Raw genomic sequence first — 20,900 nt, 5'->3', positions numbered from 1 at the left:
GTATCCATCCCTCCATTACACCTCTCTGTATCCATACCTCCATTACACCTCTCTGTATCCATCCCTCCATTACACCTCTCTGTATCCATCCCTCCATTACACCTCTCTGTATCCATCCCTCCATTACATCGCTCTCTGTATCCATCCCTCCATTACATCGCTCTCTGTATCCATCCCTCCAATACATCGCTCTCTGTATCCATCCCTAATTACATTGCTCTGTATCCATCCCTCATTACATCTCTCTGTATCCATCCCTCCATTACATTGCTCTCTGTATCCATCCCTCCATTACATCGCTCTGTATCCATCCCTCCATTACATTGCTCTCTGTATCCATCCCTCCATTACATCACTCTGTATCCATCCCTCCATCACATCTCTCTGTATCCATCCCTCATTACATCGCTCTGTATCCATCCCTCCATTACATTGCTCTCTGTATCCATCCCTCCATTACATCGCTCTGTATCCATCCCTCCATTACATCGCTCTGTATCCATCCCTCCATTACATCGCTCTCTGTATCCATCCTTCCATTACACCTCTCTGTATCCATCCCTTCATTACACCTCTCTGTATCCATCCCTCCATTACACCTCTCTGTATCCATCCCTACATTACACCTCTCTGTATCCATCCCTCCATTACACCTCTCTGTATCCATACCTCCATTACACCTCTCTGTATCCATCCCTCCATTACATCGCTCTGTATCCATCCCTCCATTACATTGCTCTCTGTATCCATCCCTCCATTACATCGCTCTGTATCCATCCCTCCATTACATCGCTCTGTATCCATCCCTCCATTACATCGCTCTCTGTATCCATCCTTCCATTACACCTCTCTGTATCCATCCCTTCATTACACCTCTCTGTATCCATCCCTCCATTACACCTCTCTGTATCCATCCCTCCATTACACCTCTCTGTATCCATCCCTCCATTACACCTCTCTGTATCCATCCCTCCATTACATTGCTCTCTGTGTTAAGGTGAACTCATAACCAGAGATCACTAGTTGCCTACTGCCTGGCCGAATTGATATGGGCCAAGTGCATGCATAAAAGAATCCACACCAGACACAGTCGGATGTGTAATCTCTTCTTGGTCACAGTAGAAAAATTGCACCAAACAGACTGAGGAGACTCATGCGTCCTCTTGATATAGGCTAGGGGCGTACACAAGTTCAGATATGCACATTTAGTGGGACAGTTCATGGGCTAGCCAATGGGGAGATCCGTGTTGCTGTTGATGGGCGGGTCTGACCAGTGGATGAAACCATGACGATGGGAGGGACGTCATCTGGTGCATCCATGCTGATGGTTTGGTCTGTGATTTCCAGCTTGACCAGGGATCTTCCCTTATATGGAGGTCTTCTTTCATCTGGACATTCCTTGCATTCCAAGCAAGGTGTGGATAACAGGAAATAGCGGCCATCTTTATATCTGTGTCATTTATATGATCTGAAACCTGAATTATGTAAGGCAAAACGATATATTTCCCACAATGCTCTATGTCCAGAGGTTAATTAAGTATTTCATTTTATGGCTCTCCTCAACATCTGTATCCATCCCTCCATTACATCGCTCTGTATCCATCCCTCCATTACACCTCTCTGTATCCATCCCTCCATTACACCTCTCTGTATCCATCCCTCCATTACATTGCTCTCTGTGTTAAGGTGAACTCATAACCAGAGATCACTAGTTGCCTACTGCCTGGCCGAATTGATATGGGCCAAGTGCATGCATAAAAGAATCCACACCAGACACAGTCGGATGTGTAATCTCTTCTTGGTCACAGTAGAAAAATTGCACCAAACAGACTGAGGAGACTCATGCGTCCTCTTGATATAGGCTAGGGGCGTACACAAGTTCAGATATGCACATTTAGTGGGACAGTTCATGGGCTAGCCAATGGGGAGATCCGTGTTGCTGTTGATGGGCGGGTCTGACCAGTGGATGAAACCATGACGATGGGAGGGACGTCATCTGGTGCATCCATGCTGATGGTTTGGTCTGTGATTTCCAGCTTGACCAGGGATCTTCCCTTATATGGAGGTCTTCTTTCATCTGGACATTCCTTGCATTCCAAGCAAGGTGTGGATAACAGGAAATAGCGGCCATCTTTATATCTGTGTCATTTATATGATCTGAAACCTGAATTATGTAAGGCAAAACGATATATTTCCCACAATGCTCTATGTCCAGAGGTTAATTAAGTATTTCATTTTATGGCTCTCCTCAACATCTGTATCCATCCCTCCATTACATCGCTCTGTATCCATCCCTCCATTACACCTCTCTGTATCCATCCCTCCATTACACCTCTCTGTATCCATCCCTCCATTACATTGCTCTCTGTATCCATCCCTCCATTACATCGCTCTCTGTATCCATCCCTCATTACATCGCTCTCTGTATCCATCCTTCCATTACACCTCTCTGTATCCATCCCTCCATTACACCTCTCTGTATCCATCCCTCCATTACATCGCTCTGTATCCATCCCTCCATTACATCGCTCTCTGTATCCATCCCTCCATTACATCGCTCTCTGTATCCATCCCTCCATTACATCGCTCTCGGTATCCATCCCTCCATTACATTGCTCTCGGTATCCATCCCTCCATTACATCTCTCTGTATCTATCCCTCCATTACACCTCTCTGTATCCATCCCTCCATTACACCTCTCTGTATCTATCCCTCCATTACACCTCTCTGTATCCATCCCTCCATTACACCTCTCTGTATCCATCCCTCCATTACACCTCTCTGTATCCATCCCTCCATTACACCTCTCTGTATCCATCCCTCCATTACACCTCTCTGTATCCATCCCTCCATTACACCTCTCTGTATCCATCCCTCCATTACACCTCTCTGTATCCATACCTCCATTACACCTCTCTGTATCCATCCCTCCATTACACCTCTCTGTATCCATCCCTCCATTACACCTCTCTGTATCCATCCCTCCATTACATCGCTCTCTGTATCCATCCCTCCATTACATCGCTCTCTGTATCCATCCCTCCAATACATCGCTCTCTGTATCCATCCCTAATTACATTGCTCTGTATCCATCCCTCATTACATCTCTCTGTATCCATCCCTCCATTACATTGCTCTCTGTATCCATCCCTCCATTACATCGCTCTGTATCCATCCCTCCATTACATTGCTCTCTGTATCCATCCCTCCATTACATCACTCTGTATCCATCCCTCCATCACATCTCTCTGTATCCATCCCTCATTACATCGCTCTGTATCCATCCCTCCATTACATTGCTCTCTGTATCCATCCCTCCATTACATCGCTCTGTATCCATCCCTCCATTACATCGCTCTGTATCCATCCCTCCATTACATCGCTCTCTGTATCCATCCTTCCATTACACCTCTCTGTATCCATCCCTTCATTACACCTCTCTGTATCCATCCCTCCATTACACCTCTCTGTATCCATCCCTACATTACACCTCTCTGTATCCATCCCTCCATTACACCTCTCTGTATCCATACCTCCATTACACCTCTCTGTATCCATCCCTCCATTACATCGCTCTGTATCCATCCCTCCATTACATTGCTCTCTGTATCCATCCCTCCATTACATCGCTCTGTATCCATCCCTCCATTACATCGCTCTGTATCCATCCCTCCATTACATCGCTCTCTGTATCCATCCTTCCATTACACCTCTCTGTATCCATCCCTTCATTACACCTCTCTGTATCCATCCCTCCATTACACCTCTCTGTATCCATCCCTCCATTACACCTCTCTGTATCCATCCCTCCATTACACCTCTCTGTATCCATCCCTCCATTACATTGCTCTCTGTGTTAAGGTGAACTCATAACCAGAGATCACTAGTTGCCTACTGCCTGGCCGAATTGATATGGGCCAAGTGCATGCATAAAAGAATCCACACCAGACACAGTCGGATGTGTAATCTCTTCTTGGTCACAGTAGAAAAATTGCACCAAACAGACTGAGGAGACTCATGCGTCCTCTTGATATAGGCTAGGGGCGTACACAAGTTCAGATATGCACATTTAGTGGGACAGTTCATGGGCTAGCCAATGGGGAGATCCGTGTTGCTGTTGATGGGCGGGTCTGACCAGTGGATGAAACCATGACGATGGGAGGGACGTCATCTGGTGCATCCATGCTGATGGTTTGGTCTGTGATTTCCAGCTTGACCAGGGATCTTCCCTTATATGGAGGTCTTCTTTCATCTGGACATTCCTTGCATTCCAAGCAAGGTGTGGATAACAGGAAATAGCGGCCATCTTTATATCTGTGTCATTTATATGATCTGAAACCTGAATTATGTAAGGCAAAACGATATATTTCCCACAATGCTCTATGTCCAGAGGTTAATTAAGTATTTCATTTTATGGCTCTCCTCAACATCTGTATCCATCCCTCCATTACATCGCTCTGTATCCATCCCTCCATTACACCTCTCTGTATCCATCCCTCCATTACACCTCTCTGTATCCATCCCTCCATTACATTGCTCTCTGTATCCATCCCTCCATTACATCGCTCTCTGTATCCATCCCTCATTACATCGCTCTCTGTATCCATCCTTCCATTACACCTCTCTGTATCCATCCCTCCATTACACCTCTCTGTATCCATCCCTCCATTACACCTCTCTGTATCCATCCCTCCATTACATCGCTCTGTATCCATCCCTCCATTACATTGCTCTCTGTATCCATCCCTCATTACATCGCTCTCTGTATCCATCCTTCCATTACACCTCTCTGTATCCATCCCTCCATTACACCTCTCTGTATCCATCCCTCCATTACATCGCTTTTTGTATCCATCCCTCCATTATATCGCTCTCTGTGACCATCCCTCATTACATCTCTCTGTATCTATCCCTCCATTACATTGCTCTCTGTATCATCCCTCCATTACATCGCTCTGTATCCATCCCTCCATTACATTGCTCTCTGTATCCATCCCTCCATTACATCGCTCTCTGTATCCATCCCTCATTACATCGTTTTCTGTATCCATTCCTCATTACATCGCTCTCTGTATCCATCCCTCATTACATCGCTCTCTGTATCAATCCCTTATTACATCGCTCTCTGTATCTATCCCTCATTACATCGCTCTCTGTATCCATCCCTCATTACATCGCTCTCTGCATTATATCGCTCTCTGTATCCATCCCTCCATTACATCGCTCTCTGTATCCATCCCTCATTACATCGCTCTCTGTATCAGTATCCATCTATTTTTTTCATATTTATCCACCTTTATCAGGATCTGTCCATTTTCCTTTTCCTTCCATTTGTAGAGTAAATTTATTTTCAAACCAATAAAACAGATTATTCCTTCCATTATCTTCTCTTGTAAAAGTTAAAACTAAACTGTATCAGTTTCTTTTTTTCCTCCTCTATTGTTATTTTTATTACCCTCCATCCATTTTTGGCGGTTCATTCCTGTTGTGACTGGCCAGGCCTTTGGCAATGGTCAGAGAATATGCATGAAAGGAGCATTTATCAGCCGGCACCATTCTTCAATTGTTCGGCTGTAGCCTCTGTGGTGCGGCCGGCCCCGGATCGCCCATGTGTGGGTCACATCTGCATTCAGCTCCAGCCGCTCACAGCTGACAATATATCTCACTTAACTGCAGCCGGAATGACTGCGCAACATAAAGACAATTTACTGCAGCTCTTTTAATTGTGCGCAACATAAGGTAAATTGCGCCATAAAAAAAAGCCACATATATAATTACCGAAACATAATATTTGCATTTTAATTTTTTAACACATTCGGAGTTTGCAATAAAAATTTATTTTGTATTTAAAAAGCACAAAACGTACCTCAAATTCTTCGGAGAATCCGTGCTGGTTGTTAGAATAGAGCTCGCTGATGTGTTTGACAAACTGTTTGACCGGAATCGCTTCCATGTCATCTGCGGGGGAGAAACAAGAAGAGGTCTCAGGACCGAGCTTCGGACTAATAATCAAATTAAAATAATAAAATATTTACTTATGTCATCATTAAGATTTCCTCCACAAAGTGTCACACTTTCCAGGGTTTGCAAAAGTAAATGAAGCCGGGATGCAATACCACACACAACCTGTAGCCAGATGTGGCACTGTTTCGAAGAAAAGCAGTCATGATTCCATAGTACAAGCCCATAAAGTGTAACAGGGTTTTTTTTTCCGTTATATCCCTAAAGATTCCTCCAAAAGGGTCTCTTTTTTTCTAACTTACTGTTATCAAGTGAGGTCAGTCTCCTGCATCAGAGGAACCAAAAAGGATTACAAGAAGGGGCAAGTCTTTGACGCTTTACAGAAACATAGGAAGGCTCTTGGATGCTCGAGAGAAAGATAGGGAGGGTCTCTGGACACTCTACAGAAGATAGGGAGGGTCTTTGGCGCTCTACAGAAAGATGGGGAGGGTCTTGGATGCGCTACAGAAGATAGGGAGAGTCTTTGACACTCTACAGAAAGATGGGGAGGGTCTTGGATGCGCTACGGAAGATAGGGAGTGCCTTTGACGCTCTACAGAAGATAGGGTGGGTTTTTGATGCTCTACAAAATATAGAGAGGGTCTTTGAAGCTCGACAGAAAGATAGGGAGGGCCTTTGATGCTCGAAAGAAAGATAGGATGGGTCTTTGACACTCGAAAGAAAGATAGGAAGGGTCTGACACTCCACAGAAAGATAGGGAGGGTCTTTGACATTCGACAAAGATAGGGAGGGTCTTTGACGCTCTACAGAAGATAGGGAGGGTCTTTGACGCTCTACAGAAGATAGGGAGGGTCTGACGCTCTACAGAAGATAGGGAGGGTCTTTGACGCTCTACAGAAGATAGGGAGGGTCTTTGACGCTCTACAGAAGATAGGGAGGGTCTGACGCTCTACAGAAGATAGGGAGGGTCTGACGCTCTACAGAAGATAGGGAGGGTCTGACGCTCTACAGAAGATAGGAAGGGTCTTTGACACTCTACAGAAGATAGGAAGGGTTTTTGATGCTCTACAGAAGATAGAGAGGGTCTTTGAAGCTCGACAGAAAGATAGGGAGGGCCTTTGATGCTTGAAAGAAAGATAGGAAGGGCCTTTGACCCTCGACAAAAAGATAGGGAGGGTCTGACGCTCTACAGAAGATAGGGAGGGTCTGACGCTCTACAGAAGATAGGGAGGGACTTTGATGCTCGAAAAAAAGATAGGAAGGGTCTTTGATGCTCTACAGAAGATGGGGAGGGTCTTTGAAGTTCTACAGAAAGATGGGGAGTGTCTTTGACGCTCTACAGAAGATAGGGAGGGTTTTTGAAGCTCGACAGAAAAATAGGTAGGGTCTTTGACGCTCGAAAGAAAGATAGGAAGGGTCTTTGATGCTCTACAGAAAAATAGGGAGGGTCTTTGACGCTCGACAGAAAGATTAGGGTGAGTCTAACTACAGAAAGATAGAGTCGGTCTGACTACAGAAAGACATGGAGGGTCTTTGACGCTCTACAGAAGATAGGGAGGGTCTTTGATTCACTACAGAATGATGGGGCACTTTCCAGCTCATACAGTGCTGGTAGAATACAGAGGAATAAGAATAGCCGGCTGAAAAAGAATGGCAAGTGATAGAGCATGACAATCAGGACAATTACTGAACATATAAGACTTATTTTCCCCAAAAGCCGTCACAACTGGGGGTCAGGCATAAGGGCAGCAGACCAGGCTTTACTGGGAAAGGATAGGTATATTTTAAGTAATCTATATTTGTTGTTGTTGCTATTAAGGGTTAATAGGTATGAAATGATTATTGAAGCTAATGTTGAATTATATAGTATACAACTGTCTAAAAATCGTCCCGCAAAATGTGTCCAAGAGGGTACAAATAAAGGACATATATATATAAATATAAGTAAATACATATATATATAAATAAAAAAAAAAAAAAAAAATATATATATATATATATATATATATATATATATATATATATATATATATATATATATATATATACATACACACACACACTATATACATATATATATATACACACACTATATACATATAATATAATATATATATATATATATATATATATATATATATATATATATATATATATATATATATGACTATAGGGTATATCATACTGCTTTACGCTCCTCGTATATTATAAGATACGGACAGCTTTTGGGTAATACATTCATTTCTCTTCAATGTATGCATTTCTGGCTGCAGATTATATCCTTTGTGTTGCACTGGCTGCACAATGAGTTGACTGAGCATCAGTCAGTGAGCTCGGTAATGGGAAAGCCAATGACTTCCTTCTGCGCGTCTCTCGTCTCACCAGCTAATCAGTTGTACGCTCCTCAGTGATACTTATGGAGTAAAAAATCCTTTAATAGGGTTTTAGGCAATTATTACAGTGTTCTGAGGTTAATGCCGCACTTAGCACTTCCATAGCAGACACGTATGTTGCGGCCGTACGTTGCAGCGAGTATTGAGTGCGGCGTTCTGAGACTCTTTTAGGCTTTTTTAATATGAGAAACAAAACTAATATCCGTTTGTAGCGTTCAGCCTTTTTACAAGTCAATAATGCATCTGTTGTTTCCTCCCGATGGAGGGGATGTATTTGAGGTGTATTCATTAAATGAACATTTAACGATTTTTTTTTCCCCTTTAAAAGCGAAGCGATCATCAGCAACAACCCACAGTTTAATCCAGCTTTTGTGTTAAATGTTTTATTTATTTTTCATTCTTGCCATTGCTTTTTTTTTCTCGCAATACGTGTTAAAATATAAACCGAAAACTTTCAACTTTCACACCAGCCGCTGGGGCTTTCTTAAATTCTAACTTCCTACTGTTTCAGGAAACAACACATGTACATAGCCACAATGGTCGAATCCTAGCTATAGTACTGAAGTATCTAAGAAACATGTGAAAAGGTAATTGTGAAAAGTGGGGGAGAGTAGAGCCGGCTGCGAGTGTTCCTGTTGTGTTTGGTAGATAGTGTGTCATCAGCAGTGTATAGAGATGATCATTCATTGTACAGGAGGAGGAAGTGAGTTGTGATATCTATTATGAATGGTGGATAATGTGTCATCTACTGTATATAGAAGGGATATCAATTATTGTACAGGAGGAGGAGGTGAGCTGTAACATCACCTATTGTGAAATGTGGATCCTGTGTTATCTGCTGTATACAGAGGGGTTATCAGTCATTGTACAGGAGGGGGAGGAAGTGAGTTGAGACATCACCTATTGTGAATGGTGGATCCTGTGTTATCTACTGTATATATAGGTGATATCAATCATTGCACAGGAGGCGGTGAGCTGTGACATCACCTATTATGAATAGTGTATCCTGTGTCATCTATTCTATATGGAGATGTGATCAGTCATTGTACAGGAGGAGAAGGTGAGCTGTGACATCACCTATTGTGATTGGTGGATCTGGTGTTATCTGCTTTATACAGGGGTGTTGGATCCAGTGTTATCTGCTTTAAATACAGGTGTTATCAGTCATTTTACAGGAAGAGGAGGTGGTGAGTTGTGATATCTCCTACTGTGAATGGTGGATCCTGTGTTATCTACTGTATTTATAAAAATATTTTAGTGTAGGACTGCCTCTAATGAGATTTGCCGTGACGTGGCGAGGCAGCTCAAGAAATTGCAATTTTTTGCCAAAAATCTCAAAAAATTTTTATAATAAGTACAGTTTGGAATGTTTAGTGCTGAAGTGCACATTTGGTGCTGGCTTTTTGTTTTTTCTTCATATTATAAGATACGGACAGCTTTTGGGTAATACATTCATTTCTCTTCAATGTATGCATTTCTGGCTGCAGATTATATCCTTTGTGTTGCACTGGCTGCACAATGAGTTGACTGAGCATCAGTCAGTGAGCTCGGTAATGGGAAAGCCAATGACTTCCTTCTGAGCGTCTCTCGTCTCACGAGCTAATCAGTTGTACGCTCCTCAGTGATACTTATGGAGTAAAAAATCCTTTAATAGAGTTTTAGGCAATTATTACAGTTTTCTGAGGTTAATGCCGCACTTAGCACTTCCATAGCAGACACGTATGTTGCGGCCGTACGTTGCAGCGAGTATTGAGTGCGGCGTTCTGAGACTCTTTTAGGCTTTTTTAATATGAGAAACAAAACTAATATCCGTTTGTAGCGTTCAGCCTTTTTACAAGTCAATAATGCATCTGTTGTTTCCTCCCGATGGAGGGGATGTATTTGAGGTGTATTCATTAAATGAACATTTAACGATTTTTTTTTCCCCTTTAAAAGCGAAGCGATCATCAGCAACAACCCACAGTTTAATCCAGCTTTTGTGTTAAATGTTTTATTTATTTTTCATTCTTGCCATTGCTTTTTTTTTCTCGCAATACGTGTTAAAATATAAACCGAAAACTTTCAACTTTCACACCAGCCGCTGGGGCTTTCTTAAATTCTAACTTCCTACTGTTTCAGGAAACAACACATGTACATAGCCACAATGGTCGAATCCTAGCTATAGTACTGAAGTATCTAAGAAACATGTGAAAAGGTAATTGTGAAAAGTGGGGGAGAGTAGAGCCGGCTGCGAGTGTTCCTGTTGTGTTTGGTAGATAGTGTGTCATCAGCAGTGTATAGAGATGATCATTCATTGTACAGGAGGAGGAAGTGAGTTGTGATATCTATTATGAATGGTGGATAATGTGTCATCTACTGTATATAGAAGGGATATCAATTATTGTACAGGAGGAGGAGGTGAGCTGTAACATCACCTATTGTGAAATGTGGATCCTGTGTTATCTGCTGTATACAGAGGGGTTATCAGTCATTGTACAGGAGGGGGAGGAAGTGAGTTGAGACATCACCTATTGTGAATGGTGGATCCTGTGTTATCTACTGTATATATAGGTGATATCAATCATTGCACAGGAGGCGGTGAGCTGTGACATCACCTATTATGAATAGTGTATCCTGTGTCATCTATTCTATATGGAGATGTGATCAGTCATTGTACAGGAGGAGAAGGTGAGCTGTGACATCACCTATTGTGATTGGTGGATCTGGTGTTATCTGCTTTATACAGGGGTGTTGGATCCAGTGTTATCTGCTTTAAATACAGGTGTTATCAGTCATTTTACAGGAAGAGGAGGTGGTGAGTTGTGATATCTCCTACTGTGAATGGTGGATCCTGTGTTATCTACTGTACACAGGTGTAATTCATTATACAGGAGGAGGAGGTGAGCTGTGACATCCCCTATTGTGAATGGTGGATCCTGTGTAATTTACTATATACAGAGGTTATTCATTATACAGGAGGAGGAGGTGAGCTGTGACATTATTATGAATAGCGGATCCTGTGTCATCTATTGTATATGGAGATGTTATCAATCATTGTGCAGGAGGAGGTGGTGAGCTGTGACATCACCTATTGTGATTGGTGGATCTGGTGTTATCTGCTTTATATAGGTGTTATCAGTCATTTTACAGGAGGAGAAGGTGGTGAGTTATGACATTATTGTGAATGGTGGATCCTGTGTTATCTAGTGTATACAGAGAGGTGATCCGACATTGTACAAGAGGAGGAGGTGGTGAGCTGTAATATCACCTATTGTGAATGGTGAATACTGCGTTATATACTGTATATAGAGGTGATATCAATCATTGTCCAGGAGGAGGAGGTGAGCTGTGATATCCCCTATTGTGACTCATGGATGCTATATTATCAGCTGTCTATAAAAGGTGTTATGTTAGTTTTATCCAGGCTCTGATGATAAGGAACCTGCTGTAAACTCTTCATGAAAGAGCAGGATATAGGAGTGAAAAAAAAAAAAAAGCCCATGTGGCCAGTGTGAGAATTGTAAATATTTTTTTATTTTTAAATAAAGATCAATTTAAAAAAAGAACACTGCCAATTATTTTTCAAGTCCATGTATCACAAAAATCTGATTTAAACAATAGATTATTTTCAGGTGATCTCTTCCCTTTAAAAAAAGGTGAGGAATGGTTCTATCATCTTTGGTTCCAACCGATTGAAAGTGACGTTTACGCACACAGGCCTATGGTGGCGCCACACAGCCGTAGGATTTTAGAATAACCATAGAAGTGGATGGGGTCGTCCTGAGCCATATGAAGACATCTTAAAGCATCACAGAGTTTATTGTTAGAAATTAGCACATTTTTAAAAATATTAGTCTTTTTGGAGACTCTTCGTGTCTTCTGGAGCTGACATTAGCTGAGACGCACATGAAGGACACAAATCGTGTCCGCATGAGGCAAAAGCAGCAATGGCAGACAATTCAACCCAAGTCTATACGAGCCTCATTGTGGCTCTCATAGACTTGTAAAAAATCCTTCTGATGTGACTTCTGCCTTCCAGGAAATTAGAAATTACGGGCGCAAGATGGCGTCACGGGACAGGAGCAACGCCGAAAAACGCCACAGTGTGCGTATACCACCAGAGGAAGGGAATTTAAAGAGCCATTCCCATCGCTAAAAAAAAACCCCCAATGCTAGAGCGCTGCTTTGAGGCATGAAAGTCGGCCACAAAACACATATATAAGGGCTTTCAGTGTGTTCTCCGATGGGGAGGGGGGGGGAGATAAGAATAGGGTATTCTGGCTTTACATGCCCAATCCTTTATTCCTCTATGGAAATAACCATTTGTTGAGGTATCTGGCAGCCGCTCCGGCTCTTCTCCCCATATAAAAACACATGCATGTCAAAGGTGGGGTTGGTCAGCCGAATAAGCATTTCGTCAACAGCTATCCATTGTGTGAGGCCACCTTTAAAGAGGTCCAGCCACTAGGATTTTCCTATATAACTAAAGCCAGTGCTATACTGGCCATATCCTACTGATTCTATACATACCTGTAGTTGTGAGATCGGATGTATAGTTTCTGAAATACAGGCAAGTAAAGTATGTGAAATGCACTGTTATTTGATTGATAGGTGCTACAGAATATCTAATAGGTGGGTCGGGTTTTGCTAGTTATTCCCCCTCTGTCTGCTGCCTGTCCTTCCCCTCCCCATCTCTATTATTACAGGGGGAGGAGGGAGGAAAGAAGAGGAAGGGAAAGGATGGGGGGGGGGCGACGGGGGGGGACGGACGAAGAGGGGGGGCAACGAGGGGATGGACTGGAAAGGACAGGGGAGAAAGGACAAGGGGGGAGGAAGAAGGACGAGGGGGGGGAGGAAGAAGGACAAGGGGGGGGAAGGAAAGACAAGGGGGGAGGAAGAAGGACAAGGGGGGAGGAAGGACAAGGGGGGAGGAAGAAGGACAAGGGGGAAGGAAGAAGGACAAGGGGGGAGGAAGAAGGACAAGGGGGGAGGAAGAAGGACAAGGGGGGGGGGAAGAAGGACAGGGGGGGGGGAGAAGGACAAGGGGGGAGGAAGAAGGACAAGGGGGGAGGAAGAAGGACAAGGGGGGAGGAAGAAGGACAAGGGGGGAGGAAGAAGGACAAGGGGGGAGGAAGAAGGACAAGGGGGGAGGAAGAAGGACAAGGGGGGAGGAAGAAGGACAAGGGGGGAGGAAGAAGGACAGGGGGGAGGAAGAAGGACAGGGGGGGAGGAAGAAGGACAGGGGGGGAGGAAGAAGGACAAGGGGGAGGAAGAAGGACAAGGGGGAGGAAGAAGGACAAGGGGGGGAGGAAGAAGGACAGGGGGGAGGAAGAAGGACAAGGGGGAGGAAGAAGGACAAGGGGGGAGGAAGAAGGACAAGGGGTGGAGGAAGAAGAACAAGGGGTGGAGGAAGAAGAACAAGGGGGGGAGGAAGAAGGACAAGGGGGGGAGGAAGAAGGACAAAGGGGGGAGGAAGAAGGGCAAGGGGGTGGAGGAAGAAGGACAAGGGGGTGGAGGAAGAAGGACAAGGGGGGGAGGAAGAAGGACAAGGGGGGGAGGAAGAAGGACAAGGGGGGAGGAAGAAGGACAAGGGGGGAGGAAGAAGGACAGGGGGGAGGAAGAAGGACAAGGGGGGAGGAAGAAGGACAAGGGGGGAGGAAGAAGGACAAGGGGGGGGGAGAAAGAAGGACAAGGGGGAGGAGAAAGAAGGACAATGGGGGGAGGAGAAAGAAGGACAATGGGGGGAGGAAGAAGGACAAGGGGGCAAGAAGAAGGACAAGGGGAGGAAGGACGGGGGGAGGAAGAAGGACAAGGGGGAGGAACGACGGGGGGAGGAAGGACGGGGGAGGAAGGACGGGGGGAGGAAGGACGGGGGGAGGAAGGACGGGGGGAGGAAGGACGGGGGGAGGAAGGACGGGGGGAGGAAGGACGGGGGGAGGAAGGACGGGGGGAGGAAGGACGGGGGGAGGAAGGATGGGGGGAGGAAGGACAAGGGAGAAAGGAGAGGGGGAGAAAGGAGAGGGGCGGGAATAACTATTAAAACCCAACCCACCTATTAGATATTCTGTAGCTGCTATCAATCAAATAACAGTGCATTTCACAAACTTTACTTGCCTGTATCTCAAAAACTATACATCCGATCTCACAACTCAAGATATGTATAGAATCAGCATGACAGCACCAGTATAGCACTGGCTTTAGTTTATATAGGAAAATCCTGGTGGTTGGTTGTCTTTAAGCACTATATGCAAAAATGTACAATGTATCCACTCCTCTGTAATATCCCTTCATTGCAGTTGTTGCAGTATTTTATATTTTTAGTTTTCTTTACTCTCGTTATTACTCCGGAATCCTCACACTGCTGTGGACTGATTTTTTTTCTTTTAATACTATTATGGGTCTCATTAGGAATTTAATGGGACTTTTCGCTATGTAGGGAACTTGTGGCAGATTGTGAGTGTGGGTTTTGCAGGACGACGACGTAAGTAAATGGGTCAAGCAAATCCTATCCACACCGGGCCGGCGTGCCGGGGGCGGGCATTGATGTGCGCCACTTGCACTTTGGCTTCCAGCGTCGAAAAAGGAAGAAGATAATGGTCACTAGTTAAATATTTATCTAGATGAGATCACAATCCGTATTCATTATCACAGAGGTAAACGGCAGAAGGATTTGAACACTAATTTAAATTAATTATAAAAATTGATTGGAAAAAAGCGGAAAAGAGTCCTTAGATATTTTTTTAGCAAATGAAGGGGGTATGAGAAAAATGTATTGCAGAAACGACGATGGATAGGGAATCTGTCAGCAAGTTTTGGTTATGTAAGCTGCAGGCAGCATGCAGTAGGGGCTGACACCGTGAATCCAGCGACGTGTCATTTATTAGGCTGTGTGCTATGGTTTCAATACATTGAGCTTTTTATCAGCAGGAGATTATTGCTGCCGGAGTAACTGCCTGCGTGCCTTCTAGTCCAACCACACTGCCAGCACTGATTAGCAGCTCACTGTCCATATACAATCTACACAGAGAGTTGTGTTGTGGGCAGGGTTAGCTTTCTGAGCTCTGCTACATCGAAAAACCCTAATTGTGTCACAACTAGAGATTTACAAAGCACTGAGCGCACCCGAGCACACTGATGCTTGTGCGAGTGGTGTTGATGCGTAAAGCACCCAAACTCAAAAATCCAAACTTTTTTTTTGTAAAGTCTGTGTTTGGTACAAACACCGAACTTCTGGCTTGCTCATCTCTGATGAGAGTCAATGTGATACATTTAAAGGGAATCTTTCAGCAGATTTTTGTTATGCTATATAAGGGCAGCATGCAGTATGGACCAAGACCTTGATCCAGTGATATGTCACTTATTAGGCTGTGTACTATGCTTTCCATACAATGAGTGTTTTATCAACAGGCGATTATTGCTGCCGGACTAGCTGCCTGTGCGCCTTGTAGTCTAACCACACCACCATCACTGATAAGCAGCTCACTGTCCATATAAAATGTACACAGAGAGCTGTGTTGTGGGCGGGGTTAGCTTTCTGAGCTTGGCTACATCTAAAAACCCTGATTGTGTCACAACTAGAGATGTGCAGAGCATTGGGCGTACCCGAGCACAGCGATGCTCACATGAGTGGTTAACATATGCAAAGCATTCACATTCCGAACCCAAACTCTGTTTTTGTGTAAAATCTGTGTATGGTATGATCACCGAACTTCGGGTTCGCTCATCCTTAATGAAGAGTCAATGTGATAAATTTATACGGAATCTGTCACCAAGTTTTTGTTATGTAATCTGAGTGCAGCATGCAGTAGGGCTGACATTGTGATTCTAGTAATATGTCACTTATTAGGCTATGTGCTGTGGTTTCAATACAATGAGTGTTTTATAAACAGGAGATTATTGCTGCCGGACTAGCTGCCTGTGTGCCTTCTAGTCCAACCACACCACCATCACTGATAAGCAGCTCACAGTCCATATACAATGTACACAGAAAGCTAGTGTGTGGGCGGGGCTAGCTTTCTGAGCTCCGCTACATCTAAAAACCTTGATTGTGTCACAACAGCTGCACACAGTAATCTAAGTAATACATCGTTAGATTCAGGATCTCTTAGCTTACATCTAAAAATCCTGATTGTGTCACAACAGCTACACACAGTATTCCAAGTGATACATCATTGGATTCAGGATCTCTTCGCTTACATCTAAAAAAAACCCTTGATTGTGTCACAATAGCTGCACACAGTAATCTAAGTGATGCATCGTTGGAATCAGGATCTCGTCGCTTTCATCTAAAAATCTTGATTGTGCCACAATGGCTGCACACAGTAATCTAAGTGATACATCATTGGATTCAGGATCTCTTCGCTTACATCTAAAAAATCTATGTCACAACAGCTGCACACAGTAATATAAGTGATACATCGTTGGATTCAGGATCTCTTGGCTTACATTAAAAACCTTGATTGTGTCACAACAGCTGCACACAGGAATCTAAGTGATACAGCATTGGATTCAGGATCTCTTCCCTTACATCTAAAAACCTTGATTGTGCCACAATGGCTGCACACAGTAATCTAAGTGATGCATCGTTGGATTCAGGATCTCGTCGCTTTCATCTAAAAATCTTGATTGTGCCACAATGGCTGCACACAGTAATCTAAGTGATACATCATTGGATTCAGGATCTCGTCACATCTAAAAATCCTGTGTCACAACAGCTGCACACAGCAATCTAAGTGATACATCATTGGATTCAGGATCTCTTGGCTTACATCTAGAAACCCTGATTATGTCACAACAGGTGCACACAGCAATCTAAGTGATACATCGTTGGATTCAGGATCTCTTGGCTTACATTAAAAACCTTGATTGTGTCACAACAGCTGCACACCGCAATCTAAGTGATACATCATTGGATTCAGGATCTCTTGGCTTACATCTAGAAACCCTGATTATGTCACAACAGGTGCACACAGCAATCTAAGTGATACATCGTTGGATTCAGGATCTCTTGGCTTACATTAAAAACCTTGATTGTGTCACAACAGCTGCACACCGCAATCTAAGTGATACATCATTGGATTCAGGATCTCTTGGCTTACATCTAGAAACCCTGTGTCACAACAGCTGCACACAGTAATCTAAGTAATACATCATTGGATTCAGGATTTCTTCGCTGCACACACTAATTAAGTGATACATCGTTGGATTCAGGATCTCTTCGTTTACATCTAAAAACCCTGATTGTGTCACAACAGCTGCACACAGTAATCTAAGTGATACATCGTTGGATTCAGGATCTCTTCGCTTACATCTAAAAACCTTGATTGTATCACAACAGCTGCACACAGTAATCTAAGTGATACATCGTTGGATTCAGGATCTCTTCACCTACATTATACTGGTCTCAGAGCAGGTAGCAAAAACCTGCTGACAGATTCCCTTTGTACTGGTTCCTGAATGGCCCTACTGCTATATAGGATGGTCATGTTACAGAAGATCTAGTTTGTTCCTATTTTCCACTCCAAAAACTTTTAATAAACTATAACTTTTTGGAGTAGGCGACCGGGCGATCCTGGCACCAGAATAGCAAACCGAAAATGTTTTGAGAATGTTTTGTGCTGTCTGGAAATAGCGGCAGAAGGTTAAGGTCGTGTAGAAAGTCCTTTTACTCAGTGATGGGAAACATATTGGAACCAGAGGAAATTGGATTGGGCTTTATTTTCGGCTTTTTAATGGTTTCTAGGGTCCGGCTTTCAATCAGCGTTACAATCTGTTCCATTTAACTACGGCAAGGAAATACTGGAGCGGGTGCAATAGCGAGCAGGAAAGACGGAACATCACATCTGCTAGAACAAATCCTACCCATGATCCTTTCCAACGTCAGTAAGAGACGTCGTGTGCGGGAAATATGCGGCATAACAAGCCGGCCGCGGGACAGTAATCCAATGTGATGTTACATCGCTGGAGATTTATCCAGATTCTGCACAAGGAATGAATTCTCTCGCGCGGTCGCAAACCGACTCCACGGAACCATAGAAAAAGCAAAAAATACAGCATATCAGGGCTTAAAGGGAATCTGTCGGTAGGATCAAGCCTCCTAAGCCATCTACATGGTCATGCAGGTCATAGGAAGTGGACTGAAATGATACCTTGATGTCTGCGACCTGATGTTTTATTCCAGAGAATTCCATAAAAAGGTATATTAACCATTAAAATCCATGAGCGGGACAAAGATTTCCCCGAGAATCTACGTCTACACGGTGTTCCAAATTATTATGCAGAAAGAGTTTAGGAGTGATAAGGTTAGACATTTTTTGTTCGTCATTTATACTCATTGCTGGTGATGTGTGTCTGGGCTCTTGATATCACTTTATATCATTGCTGGTGATGTGTGTCCGGGCTCTTTATATCACTTTATATCATTGCTGGTGATGGTGTCAGTGATCTTTATATCATTGCTGGTGATGATGTCAGGGATCTTTATATCACTTTATATCATTGCTGGTGATTATGTCAGGGATCTTTATATCACTTTATATCATTGCTGGTGATGATGTCAGGGATCTTTATATCACTTTATATCATTGCTGGTGATGGTGTCAGGGATCTTTATATCACTTTATATCATTGCTGGTGATGGTGTCAGTGATCTTTATATCATTGCTGATGATGGTGTCAGGGCTCTTTATATCACTTTATATCATTGCTGGTGATGGTGTCAGGGCTCTTGATATCACTTTATATCACTGCTGGTGATTATGTCACGGATCTTTATATCACTTTATATCATTGCTGGTGATGGTGTCAGGGATCTTTATATCACTTTATATCATTGCTGGTGATGGTGTCAGTGATCTTTATATCATTGCTGATGATGGTGTCAGGGCTCTTTATATCACTTTATATCATTGCTGGTGATGGTGTCAGGGCTCTTGATATCACTTTATATCATTGCTGGTGATGGTGTCAGGGATCTTTATATCACTTTATATCATTGCTGGTGATGGTGTCAGTGATCTTTATATCATTGCTGGTGATGGTGTCAGGGCTCTTGATATCACTTTATATCATTGCTGGTGATTATGTCAGGGATCTTTATATCACTTTATATCATTGCTGGTGATGGTGTCAGGGATCTTTATATCACTTTATATCATTGCTGGGGATGGTGTCAGTGATCTTTATATCATTGCTGGTGATGGTGTCAGGGCTCTTGATATCACTTTATATCATTGCTGGTGATGATGTCAGGGATCTTTATATCACTTTATATCATTGCTGGTGATGGTGTCAGGGATTTTTATATCACTTTATATCATTGCTGGTGATGTGTGTCCGGGCTCTTTATATCACTTTATATCATTGCTGGTGATGGTGTCAGTGATCTTTATATCATTGCTAGTGATGGTGTCAGGGCTCTTTATATCACTTTATATCATTGCTGGTGATGATGTCAGGGATCTTTATATCACTTTATATCATTGCTGGTGATGGTGTCAGGGCTCTTTATATCACTGTATATCATTGCTGGTGATGGTGTCAGGGCTCTTGATATCACTTTATATCATTGCTGGTGATGGTGTCAGGGCTCTTGATATCACTTTATATCATTGCTGGTGATGGTGTCCGGGCTCTTGATATCACTTTATATCATTGCTGGTGATGGTGTCAGGGCTCTTGATATCACTTTATATCATTGCTGGTGATGGTGTCAGGGCTCTTTATATCACTGAAAGCAATTGCAGATACCTGTGCACATTAGTTTGGCGTTAGGTGTGTCCAAATAAAGGTAAGACGACTTAAGAAGGCTGTTCCACATTATTAAGCAGAATACATTTTTTGCCAAAATGGGAAAGAAAAAGGATGTGTCGGCTGCTGAGAAGCAACAAATTGTGGAGTATTTAGGTGAAGGCATGACTACAATCAACATTGCCAAGACACCTCATTGTGATCATCGCACAATCAAGAAGTATGTAGCTGATTCACAGCACAGGCGTGTGCGTGCTAATAAGGAGAAATTGAGGACTCTTTCCAACAGGCAATTGCGTCAGCTTAAAAGAGCAGCTGCTAAAATGCCTGGTCATAGCAGCAGACAGGTTTTTGAAGCTGCTGGTGCCTCCAACGTCCCCCGAACAACAAGATGCAGGGTCCTTCAGAGGTTTGCAGCTGTGCGTAAGCCATCCTGTCGACCACCTCTATCCACTGCACACAAGCAGAAACGGCTCCAGTGGCCAAACCATACATGAAGACTGACTTCCAAACTGTTTTATTCACCGATGAGTGCCATGCAACGCTCGATGGTCCAGATGGATGGAGTGGAGGATGGCTGGGTGATGGACACCCCATGAAAACAAGGCTAAGGCGCCAACAAGGAGGAGGTGGAGTAATGTTTTGGGCTGGAATCATGGGGAGATTGTCGGCCACTTTAGGATCCCTGAAGGGGTAAAGATGAACTCCATAATCTATGTGGAGTTTCTAAAACAACACTTCCTGCCATGGTTCAGGAGGAAGAACCGTGCATTCCGCAGCAAGATCATTTTCATGCATGATAATGCACCGTCTCATGCT

At 43.5% G+C, this 20,900-nt stretch overlaps 1 protein-coding gene across 1 annotated transcript in view; it reads right to left on the bottom strand.

The window, feature by feature from the left end:
- PTPRG (protein tyrosine phosphatase receptor type G) overlaps nt 1-20,900 on the bottom strand; it is a 687,996-nt gene that overhangs the window by 72,316 nt on the left and 594,780 nt on the right. The window contains exon 19 of the mRNA XM_075321067.1: nt 5,867-5,958. Coding sequence (XP_075177182.1) covers nt 5,867-5,958 — 92 coding nt within the window. The remainder of the gene's footprint in view (nt 1-5,866; nt 5,959-20,900) is intronic.

The sequence above is a fragment of the Anomaloglossus baeobatrachus genome, chromosome 8 (genome assembly GCF_048569485.1).
Source record: "Anomaloglossus baeobatrachus isolate aAnoBae1 chromosome 8, aAnoBae1.hap1, whole genome shotgun sequence".
Lineage (NCBI taxonomy): Eukaryota > Metazoa > Chordata > Amphibia > Anura > Aromobatidae > Anomaloglossus > Anomaloglossus baeobatrachus.
Note: the sequence above shows the minus strand (reverse complement) of the source record. Positions and strands in the feature narration are given on the sequence as shown.